The 12,289-nt window shown below is 38.2% G+C and overlaps 1 protein-coding gene across 3 annotated transcripts in view; it reads left to right on the forward strand.

Moving 5' to 3' along the window:
- Positions 1-12,289, forward strand: part of NUBPL (NUBP iron-sulfur cluster assembly factor, mitochondrial) — an 86,578-nt gene that overhangs the window by 58,128 nt on the left and 16,161 nt on the right. For all 3 annotated transcript variants that reach the window (XM_061998726.1, XM_061998727.1, XM_061998728.1), the window contains one exon: positions 8,062-8,147. In XM_061998726.1, the coding sequence (XP_061854710.1) occupies positions 8,062-8,147 (86 nt within the window). The remainder of the gene's footprint in view (positions 1-8,061; positions 8,148-12,289) is intronic.

Genomic DNA, 12,289 nt, shown 5'->3' on the forward strand with positions numbered 1-12,289 from the left:
CGATAGATTGAAAATGTGATATATGTATTTCTGCTCAACCACCTCTTCTTTCTTCAGATACAAGTCTGCTTTCCAAATAGAAATCCAGGGTCAGTCGGGAGAAAAAAGACTTTTGTTTATTGTCTCTTATTACATATTTTTTATTTTGTTCTACTTGTTTACTTCTACTTTCCTCTTCTTTTTCATTTTTTTCCATGACATGTCCAGAAGTGGGTTCTTTGTCATGTATTAAACATACATGTTTGGGAAAATTTGAGGCATCCTTACACATTTTCCAGCTTTTAAAACAGGGAGTTTTAGATGATATTATGATGTTTGCTATAAAGATACAGCATAAAATAATGATATTATGAGAAATAAGGCTTGTGAGTCCTTTGCATTACCTAGCCACTAAATTGAGAAATCTAAGCGTGTGTATCTGATTATTTAGATAAAGGAGACGTAAATCAAATTAATAAAAAACATCAGAGATGGAGGAATAGCCTCCCTAAAGACTGTGAGAGAAGTTTAGAATGCAAAGGCTGTGTGGGCAGCAGCAGAGGTGTCTCTGTTCCAGAGGCAGTCTCAGAGCCCCGCACAAGTGTTTCTTCCTCAGAGAGAAGCTGCACTGTGGAGACTGTCCATTAGGTACATTAGGCTGTCTACTGCCCTTCCTTCATTAACGTGAAAGTGAAGTCTGCGTTATCAAAGTGTGACAGCTTGACAGCTCTAGAGACTGTGACACTTTATCTCATTGACAGAACCAACTCCAGGTTAATACTGGAATTGTTTCATCTGCTAGGCTTTGTCATGTCACAGTTTTCTTTGGATATTGAGATGCCATGACAGTGAAGACCATTAGAAATACACAGCTGTCCGGTGGCAAGTGGACTGAGACAACCAAATAATTTCATGTCTTACCAAACAATCCTTTAGAATTACAGTAACGGGCATTGGGCTGAACTGTGTTCATACAGGAGACTTTGTTTTTATACAAGGCTTTGTTCTTTATTTCAGTGATCTTGATTTTCCCACCTTTTGGAAGTAAGGTGCATTTGTTGTTTCGACTGGTTTTTTTTTTTTTTGCCACACAAACCATGTATTATTATAATCTTATAATAATAACCCCTAAAAAGTCTGTTAATAAGAATTGGAAAAGACAATTAGGCAAGATAAGCAAAGTGAAAGCCGTGTGAATACTATTTTATATTTTTCTTCAGTTCTATGAAAGCAGAAACATTGCCATTGCTAGACATACACAGAATGACTTTTGTCACCTTTTCAGTTTAAAATCAACATAGTACAGAGTTCCTACTATCCTTTTATTACCTTATCTTATAAAAGGTGTAATTTTTCCTAATAATTGCATCTTTTAGCAATATATAGACCTTAATTATTTCCTGAATGACTTCTGCAAATAGGGTTGAAATATTTGCCAAAGGAGTGTTTGTTGCTTCAAATATGAAAAAGAATTGTAATCAATAAAGTTTCTTTTGATAGAGGCATTTTGATAGGTTTAGATAAAAACAAAAAGCCCCTTATTTATGTCTTTAGTGATTAAGTGTTGAAAGTCTTATTTCTATTCAAATATGTACATAGAAAAGGAAAGAGTAGAGAGATACAGACACTTGACATTTCAAAATTCTGAATGAAAAGCGACATAAGAAACTGATAAACTAAACTACTCATATTTATGTCAGTGTCACACAGACCAGGGTGTAGCCTTGTTCACAGTTTTTTTATAACAGGGTATGGGACTTAAGAGAACTGAATGCTGCCTTAATAATGTATAAGAAGTTCCAGACTGCCTGTTCAGAAGTGAGCGTTAAAAACAGTAAAGAGACAATTGCAAATCAGATTTTTAGAAAGAAAATACTATTGATGTTTTATAAAACAATGCATGAATTAGTGAGGAAAGCAATTGTGATTTGTGAAATAAGGGTATCTTTTAATTTAACTAAAATTGTAAGATGAGTAGATACAGTGCTGTGCTCTTTTGGCTTTTCTGAAGAGAAATGATCAAAAAAAACCACCCCCGAATGCTGCAATACAAGTTATGTGTAGGAGATGATTAAGATTAGAGGTGCATCTGTATTCTGTCACTGCTCTTTGTCTAAGTGTCTCTTTGCCCCTTGTTGAATATCTCTTACTTTGATGCACATCACAGTTGCAAGGCATCTGATCTTCTTTCCTTTTAGTTTAACAATAACATACAGAGCTTTTTGCCATTTCTGAGCTTGCTTGCTTCTTTTATGGAGGAGGCACATCATTAGTTTCTACAGTAAGTTTTTGAAGCTATTTTATTGAAGCCACGTTGGTAATAGTAAATTTTACTTTATTTTTGAATAGCAAATGTTTTTACTATCAGATTTTTTTGTAGGGCTTACTCTTTCTTTCATGTTGTATTTTGATATTTTAAGTAACCGCTTGAGATGTAAAGAACGTAGGTTTAGGATAGATTGAAAAACAAAGAAAACAGTCACACAGTGGGAATTTTAAAATAGTTCCTTGTATCCATGCAAATATAGTTTATATGCTGAAATAATTTGCTTCTGTTGTCAGAAAAAAATGTAGTTGACAAATGCAAATTATCATCAGGGTTATCTTAGCTTTGGACACTCCTGATACTTCATTATGAATTGTCATACTCAGTAGACTCTGCAAACTTAATTTAGAGACCAAATGAGTTTACACATTAATGGCTCACACTCTTTCAATATAAATTTAAAATTAACTCTTGGCTCATAGAAACTGATTTAACACACATTGCCTCTCCAAGCTGAAGTGATTGTATATTCAGTGCAAGTTCTTTGAATTTTGTAATTCCTGAAAAATAGTTTCCAGGTATTGGGTGAAAAAAGCTGTGAAGTATAGAGGCTTTAAAAACTGAAGTTGTCTGAGGTCTGGCAACAGTGGCTAAGTGTATGTAAAGTGCTAGATTAGCTGCAATTGCCTCAGGTTTTTTTAGACCAATTATTCTGAATAGGAAGAATAAAGGAGCATAGTTTTCAGCTGACAATTGCAAAAGATGAGAGAAATCCATATGAATAATGGTGCTGCATTCTCTTCTCTCGCAATTTCTTCTGAAAAAATAAATGTTAAAATCTGCCCCTGCCACTCCTACCTCTGGGGGAAAAAGCAAAAAACAGAATGGGTTTTGGAGGTGATTGAAGTAGTCTTAGTGTTGTCTTTTTTCTGTAGTAGAATCACTCTTTCACTCAGTTTTCCTCTTTGGATTAGGACCTTTCATTAAAAAAAAAAATCATATTCACTTGTCAAAGAGCCTATTTGGACTTTGCTCTTCCCTAGTACTATGCTTATTATAATCTGGACATGATTGGCAAATGCCCTTGAAAGCAGGAGGCAGAATGGAGTAGAGCAGAAAATTGCTAATTCCGATAACTAAGGAAAAGTGGAAAGTGGCAGAGTGTCTGTGATGGAGTAGCTTTTTATTTTATGCCTATACCCTGCAAATAATGCCTGTTCACAGATGTTATTACAAATGTTTTTAGTGTTTTCACTTTGCTAAAAAACTATTGTATTGTAAATTGTATTAGTGTGACATATGTATTCAGTTTGCCATGACCAAAACCAAACCTTTTAACACAATGCAAGTTGTCTTTCCACATCTTTCTCTGTGTCATCTAGTGTGAAATGGATCTTATACTACTTACTTATCAGCAAGATGAGGGCAGTTTAACTTCAGCGTGACAACTTTATTCAACTTGTGATATTCCTCTGCTCAGTGGTTTCACTGACAGTTCCTTTTGCCAGGAAGAAGTTTACTCTAAGATTTATGTCCTCTTTTCCTGTGTCCCAATCTCTAATTACTTGTCAGTTCTTGGACAGAAGAGGCCGTGTGGCTGTTGGAAATATATACCGTCAGAGCAATTGTTCAGACTCTGGCAAGAAGAAGGTAGTGAGCATGCTGGGAATGTGACACAGCCAGGATCCAACCTTTGGGACAATGCTAAGCTATGTTATGAGTGTCAAGTAAGGATCACTTAAGGCAAAATCACACTAGTGATTATTTTAAGTTAATTGTTGTAATGAGATATCACACACACAAGCTAAAGGAACTTATTTACAAGGTTTATCCAAGGAGATGGACAGTTATGTTAGTGTCTCTATAATCATCACCAACCGAAATTCTAGCAAAGACAGAAGTCTTTGTTCTTGCAAGGTCTTGTTCTGCATCTTCAAGTGCAAAAGCACGTATTACCCATGAAGTAACAAGAAATTTAACAGAAAGTGAGAAGGACTCAAGAGCAGTGGTAGAGAAGATTCAGATTCACCAGACTATTTATAACTTGAAGTTTTGCCTAGAAGCTTGAAATTGCTGCAGTGGAAACGGTAGCAAAAACTACGAAAGCATGAGTGATGTGGTCAGATCTGGCTATCTATACCCATGCTGAGGCTTGAATGTAGTCCTTGCAAGAATGTTCAGTGCCTGTCAGTCAGCAGATGCAATTACTGGAAGAATGCAGCATATCTTTCTGTGTCTTTATCCTCCAGAGCTCTATTTGTTAGTCTTTCTGGTAAGTTATACTTCGTGCCACAGGTTTTTGGCTGTAAGACTTGTGTGTGGAGGAGTGCTTAATCACCTGTCTGAATGACATGCACGTAGCCCGATTCTGAAGTCTGACTTTGAAGACACCAGAAAAAAAAAAAAAGAGTTATGTTAGAGGAATCCCTTTCATCCTAAGGTAGACCTTCTAAACTGCTGCTTCTCATCTGCTTTTTAGAACTCCGTTTTTGGCTTGAATACAAACTCCAGCTAAAGCCTGGGGAGATTCCACTTTATGCCTTAAAACCCAGAACTTCTAATGCAAACCTTAATGATGCAGTGAATGTAGGTGGTGTTTTCTATACACAGAAATTACAGACTGCTTTGGCATTTGTAATTTCCTGAATGCCAGTCCATCAGAAGTATGAGTGTGTAGGTCTACCTTTCTTTTACTAAGGATTAAAGATCTGGGATTAAAAAAGAAAGGCAAACTTCAGTGTTAGAGGCTACTGTTAGTTCTGTCTATATATTTTATGCATGCTAAGGATTAAAAATGTGGTTAGCATAGTTTTTACTCATGAAACGTGCGTCAGCTTTTTGTCAACAGAAATACACTGAAGTTATAGAAATAAATGGAAAGCATGAGTAAGTAGATATGTCAGTTAAACCTAAATATGCTCAACTTAGATATCCTTAATGTACTCAAGGCACAGAAATTATTCTTCAGAGAACTACAAACATAGAATTTATAGTATGTTTAAATGTGCAGTGTGTTAGCATAGTTTCTGCAACTTCTTTTCAATTTGTCAGCCTTAGTTTGCCTCATTCAGACAGAGGTTTGTGTAAACATTGCACATATAGCTTTGAGAGACATGCTGTGTGCATGAATTCAGTCATATTTCAATACTTTATTGATCAAAATAACTCTTCACTGTTTGATATTCCTGTTAACCATGTGGAGCCAAGATAGATAAGAAAGCATGGGCTGTGCTCTTTCTTGCTCATCATTTGAATCACTTTCTGAATTAAACATATGCAAACTTATTTAGGGAGTGGAGCACCGTGAAAAGTCTCATTTACCATGTTTGGTTGTTGTGGATGAAATAATGCTGCTAATAATTTGAATCCTTGAACTTCAGGTTGAGTTTGCTGGACTAGGAGTTGTACTAAAGAAAGACAAAAGATACTTCTTTTGAAGGACATTGTTGTAAGTCAGTACAAGCTGTCTGTGAAAAAATTTTGTTTGTAACACGTCTCAGAATGAAAGGGAAAATAGGAGAGACACATCTATTACATCCTCAGCAGCAGCTTCTTGACCATTTTGGCTTTCATTCTGTGGGAGAAGCCATGCAGGTTGTCCATAAGCATAATTTTAATTAATGTATTTCAGAAGCTAGAGTTTTTTGTACAGGACGTTGATGTTTGCAGCAGCCTAAACTCTGCAATGTGCCATTGGCTTTTTTTGAATTTTAGCTTTTTCCATTTGGATGACAATTTGTTAGTCTAAAATGTCTCTTGGATAAGCTGCTTGTAGTTCTAGTGGATGTTTTCATTGTGCATAGTCTCTGTCCACACCATACTAATTATTGAATTCTTAAATAAATCATGATGGACTGAAAAACGTAGGCTTCAGTTTTGTTGACCGTATATAAGCTTCTATGTGAACAATATGGAGCCAGCATATTCAGAGACAAGTGTGAACAAAAGTGTGAAACAACAAACATTAGTATACACATAAGACACAAATTTCCAGATTGTTTGAAAAGAAAGCAGTAATAAACGTTTGTCTGTGTATTGAAAGATCTTTGTTTTACACATACTCAGAGAACTCAAGGACATTTAATCTAAATTACTTGTCAACTGTGCTTTTAGGGATGTGTGCATTCCTTCAGTGGAGTTAGCCCTGTGTGTTTCACTGTCAGTTGTAAAGTGAACCCTACACTTAGTGAAATGGGGAGCTAAGGTGACTTGAATGTAACTAAAAGGCTTCCACATAATTCTTTGTGATGTCATTGGAAACAGGTTGGCTTGAGAAAAACAACAAATTATTTGAATGCCAGAGTTCTAGCTAACAATAGGGGAATTGTGTTTGCTTAGTACATTAGATATGCTGTTCAGTGTTTTGGACTTGTGTCTAATATTATGTAAGGCAGATATTGTCAGCTTTTCAGGAGCAGAGTGCCAGATTATATTTTTCTGTCACAAATTAGAGGTTAAGAACACTGGTTGAAAACACTGAAACATGCTGTCGGGCAGCGTTTGGAAGCGGCTGGCTGTCAGGCAGGCGAGATGCCACTTGGCAGCCGGCAGGCACTGTGGGGCCGATGCATAGGACAAGGCTCCATCTCCCTGCGCCGCCAGAGCTGTCAGGATGCCAAACTCCTGGTGTTCTGGCCTGTGCCAGCAACGCCAACCAGTGTCGTGTGCCTCTGCAGATCTACCCACCTCTTCCTTTGCTCTGTACACTAAGAGCTGGGAATTGCAGACAAGTAGGAAATTCTGTCCCATGCATCTAAAATTGCCTGTTTTAGTTACCAGTAGTGTGAAATTTGGCATAAATTTCTTGTGCGAAGCTGGTTTTACGTGACTCTGCAGAGGTGTTTTTATAACAGATAATTTGGAAACTGGATGGACACTGTGAAACCAGTTAATCAATTGAGCAGTAACACACTTTTTACATTGCATTTTTTTAGATAGGGTTAAGTATGAACAGATTCTTCATGTGAGTTTCAAAAAAATAGTGTGAGACCTTGTGAGTGTATGCAAAAAGGTGCTCGTTGTGATGTGCAGTATTATAATGTCTTTATTGGTTTTGCAGGCTGTATTAATCAAGAAATGATACAGGATAAGATACTAACCTGTAGGCTTACTTTAGAATCTAATCTTTGACAAAAGAGTGTTAGCTTTTTTATATGCTTAGTAACTCTTGGGAGTATTAATTATTAGGTAACCTGGAGCCATGTCTTAACAGTGACCAGTACTACACTTTTTTTTAACTTATTGCAAGTGTGCATGAGTTAGCCTCTTATTTTGTGGTATCATTCATGCAAATGCACTGATGTTTCATCTAGTGCCATCTGGTTCAAGACTGTACCTGTAAGTGCTTGCATCTAAAGTGTAGCAGGTTCAGAAAGCAACAGTCTGATTACAGGCAGCTGCCTTCTGGTTTTAGGAAAAGGCTACTGTTAAGTCAAAAGCTTTTAAATGCAATTATGACATGGGGTAGATATTCCTATATCAGCACCTCTGCCACCTGTCTGCATGCAGACCATGTTGTCGTCTATCATTGATTGTATGACAACCAGATCAGTTTTTTCATTTAGAAAATATAAATGGTTTCTACATAGAAAAATATGTGATGAAAATATAGGAATTATTTCTGCTGTTCCATATCATATCTCAGTAATTTTGGTCATTGCATAATAAAAAACCTAGTGTCATTTTCTTCCTTAAAAAAAAGAAGCGTATAGATGTGTTACTACTTTGAATGTTTAGCATGTACTAAACAGATAAAGTATTTGACAGTATAATTAATAATACACATTTTAATGGGATTTAATGTTTTCTTTTCCCAGGAGCTGTGATCGTGTCTACTCCACAAGACGTGGCTTTATTGGATGCACGCAAAGGAGCGGAAATGTTTAGAAAAGTCCACATACCTGTAAGCTTATACGTTAAAATTCCTAGTAGATTTGTTTTTCCAAAACATAAAAAAAAATCCATATACTGCAATATGAACAAACCATACAGAAGTCAGTTGAATTTCATTGAATTTCATTGTTACAGTCTATCTTACAACTTTACCAGGAGTTTGCTATAACTGAAAGGAAAGAATTTTCTTGTCAAAGTCTGAACAATACTTAATTTCTTTTAAATTTGTTTAATCAATGGGAATGGATCCGACTTCTAAACAGAGTCATCTTATGAATTATTGTGTGTTTTCCAATTATATTGTCTTACTGTATCCTTATTGTGTGTCCCCTTCAACACTATGTTGGAGCTTATAATCCAAAGTTTCTTAAAATGTGGAAAAATCATGTATTTGTGTATTTTAAGAAGGAAATTAAAGATTTTGGGGAGGTATGTGTGTACCTAATTTTAACTTTGGCAATTGAAAGGCTCTGTGACTGTCATGATGTGGAGAAGCAAGTCTACAACACTTTGGGTTTTTATGAGGTTTATAGCTTATATGGCAACTTGCTTATTTGGGAAATGCAAAATTTAAAAATATCCAATATTCATATGGATTGGGAGAAAATATTAAACAGGGTTACATCTTTAACTCAATATTTTCTATGTGTGCTACAAGTTGCTAAGTAACTGAATATTATACTCAAGAATATGTTCATGAAGAGATTAATTTTTCATTTGACATATGTGGTTGATTTCCCTATCTTAAACGGTAAGGAAAAAAGACATTTACTATACTTAAAAAAGATATTTTCTTGATTACCTGTGTGAAGATTGTTTCTACTCTTCATTAAGAAAGGAAATTTCTTTCATAGACAGCACTTTGTTAATTTGAAAAATGCAAACAACCCGCTTTGAAGTAGCTGCTATCACTTTTTGTTTTAAATTACAGAATAGCTTAACAAAAGAAACACATTGATAAATTTCTTCTTATTAACTATTCCTAAAGCATATTTGCACCAAAATTATTGTAGCATTTATAATTTGCTTCTGGAAGAAACCCCAAATATTTATAACAGAAGAATAACATATGGAATGGGTTTTTTTTATTTCATGCTTGGGTTTGCTAAAACTATGTAAAATTATATTCTTCAAATAAATTTGTGTTGAGTACTTTGCTGAATTTTCCTTTGGATTTGATGAGAAAATACTGAGATTTCTATCTGCATCTATTTTGTTCAATATTCTTTGAAGAGAATTTTGAAGAGTCTTTAAGAAAATTTTGCATTCTAGGGATAGGCTTGACTGCGGTTACTTTGACTAGTAGCAGATAAGATATTAAATATTATCTGTTTTTATTTGTTGAAATTTTCTGATCTTTCTAAATCAGATGAAAAGTCACAGCGAAGCTGTTGTGCCAGATGCTCACTTAGAATACTCTTGAGTCAGTCATAAGGTTGTACTTTTTTCCTGGCAGTGCTTCATTTTATTTTGACCTTATATGTACATCAGTACAGATGTGTCATTTACTTCTGTGTAAAAGCAGCTGCTGGCAATGTATTAGATTTCTAAGTGTAAACTAAGTCAAAGGATATAAAGAAAGCCTAGTTATGTAATTTTTGATGGACAACTTCACACAGAGTCAAAAGAATGGTAGGACTTGGAAGATTTAGATATCATCTAGTCCAACTCCCCCGCTCAAGCAGATCCACCTAGATCAGGTTACACAGGAATGCATCCAAGCAAATTTTGAAGACCTCCAGATAAGGAGACACCACACCCTCCCTGGGCAGTCTGTGCCAGGGCTCCCTCAACCTCACAGGAAAGAAGCTTTTCCTTAAATTTAAGTGTTCCAGCCTTTTTCCATTACCCCTTTTACTATCACTGGACACTACAGAATAAACTGTTGCCCCACTCTTCTGACATACACCTTTTATGTAAGTATTAAGGAGCTCCTCCCTCTGTCTCATCTTCACCAGGCTGAACAGCCCCAGTTCTTACAGCCTTTCCTCATAATGAAGATGCTCCAGTCCCCTGATCATCTTGGTGGTCTTTTGCTGGACTCTCTCCAGAAGTTCTCTGTCCCTCTTGCACTGAGGAGCCTAAAACTGGACACAGGACTCCAGATGAGGCTTCACCAGGGCAGAGCAGAGGGGGAGCAGAACCTCCCTCGACCTACTGGCCACACTCTTCTTGATGCATCCCAGGATGCCATTGGCCTTCTTGGCCACGAGGGCACATTCCTGGCTCTTGTTGAGTTTATTATCAACCAGGACTCCCAGGTCCCTTTCTGGTGAGCTGCTCTTTAGCAGGTCCATCCCCAGCATTTACTGGTGCTTGGGGTTGCTCCTCCCCAGATGCAGGACTCTGCATTAGTCCTTTTTGAACTTTATGAGGTTCATCTCTGATCAACTCTCAAGCCGGTCGAGATCCTGCTGAATGGCAGCACAGCCTTCTGGGGAATCAGCCAGTCCTCCCAGTTTGGTGTCATCAGCCAACTTGCTGAGGGTACACTCTGTGCCCTCATCCAGGCCATTGATGAAGATGTTGAACAAGACTGGCCCCAGAACCAACCCCTGTGGAACTCCACTGGCCACAGGCCTCCAACTCAATTCTGTGCCATTGATCACCACCCTCTGGGCTCTGTCATTCAGCCAGCTCTCGATCCACCTCACTGTCCACTCATCCAAGCCACACTGCCTGAGTTTTCTGATGAGGATGTAATGGGAGGCAGTGTCAAAAGCCTTGCTGAAGTCAAGGTAGATGACATCTGCTGCTCTCCCCTCATCTAGCCAGCCAGTTATGTCCTCATAGAAGACTATCAGGTTGGTCAAACAGGGTTTCCCCTTGGTGAATCCATGCTGACTCCCCTTGATAACTGTCTTTGCCTTCATAGGTGTAGTGACAATATTCAGAGTGAGTTGTTCCATCACCTTTCCTTGGATCGAGGTGAGACTGACTGGCCTGTAGTTTCTCAGGTCGTCCTTCTTGCCCTTTTTGAAGACTGGAGTGACATTGGCCTTTCTCCAGTCCTCAGGCACCTCACCTGTCCTCCATGATTTTTCAAAAATGATGGAGAGCAGCTTAGCAACCACTTCAGCCAGCTCCCTCAGCACTCTTGGATGCATCCCATCAGGACCCATTGACTTGAATGTTAAGCTTGGCCAACAAGTCTTCAAGTTCTTCCTTGTCCACCAAGGGAAAGTCCTCTGTTGTCCAGACCATCCTTCTATTCTTGCTGTATTGGGCTTCCCAAGGGCCAGCCTTGGCCGTAAAGACTGACGCAAAGAAGGCATTCAGTAGTTCAGCCTTCTCTGCATCCTTTGTCACCAGGGCACCCTCTGTGTTCAGCAGCGGGCCTACATTTCCCCTCATCTTCCTTTTGCTGTTGATGTACCTGAAAAACCCCTTCTGGTTTTCCTTTACTTTCCTGGCCAGATTTAATTCTAGAAGGGTTTTAGCCTTCCTGGTTGCACCCCTGCATGCTCTGGCAAAGTTCCTATACTCTTCCCAAGAAATCAGGCCCTGTTTCCACCTCTCATAGATGTCTACTTTCTCCCTTAGTTGTCCCAGCAGATCTTTGTTCATCTATGGAGGACTTCTTCCTCCTTTTCCCACTTGTCTACACATGATCCTGGACTTGGAGGAAGTGGTGCTTGAAGATCTACCAGCTCTCTTGGGCACTTCTACCATCTAGGATCTTATCCCATGAGATCTCTCCAAGCAGAAGAGGCCAAAGTCAGCTCACCTGAAATCCAGGGTCACACTCCTGGTTGATGCCCTGCTTCTTCCACACAGGATCTTGAACTCTTATCATCTCATTGTCACTGCAGCCAAGGTTGCCTCCAACCTTCACATCTCCAACCAGACTCTCCTTATTTGTCAGCACCAGTTCCAGCAGCACACCCCTCCTTGTTGGTTCCTCAACCACCTGTGACAGAAGGTTGTCATCAACAATCTGTAGGAAACTCGTGGACTGTGTGTACTTGGCTGAGTGGCTTTGCCAGCAAATATCAGGGTGGTTGAAGTCCCCCATGAGGACCAAGGGCTGAGACTGTGAGGCAGCTCTCAACTGTTCGTAGAAGGCCTCGTCCACTTCCTCCTCCTAATCAGAAAAAAATATGATTTCTTCCAAAATATCATAATTTCAGGTTAACTGAAAGTAAGAAATAT

This window comes from Colius striatus, chromosome 6, assembly GCF_028858725.1.
Source record: "Colius striatus isolate bColStr4 chromosome 6, bColStr4.1.hap1, whole genome shotgun sequence".
Classification (NCBI taxonomy): Eukaryota; Metazoa; Chordata; class Aves; order Coliiformes; family Coliidae; genus Colius; species Colius striatus.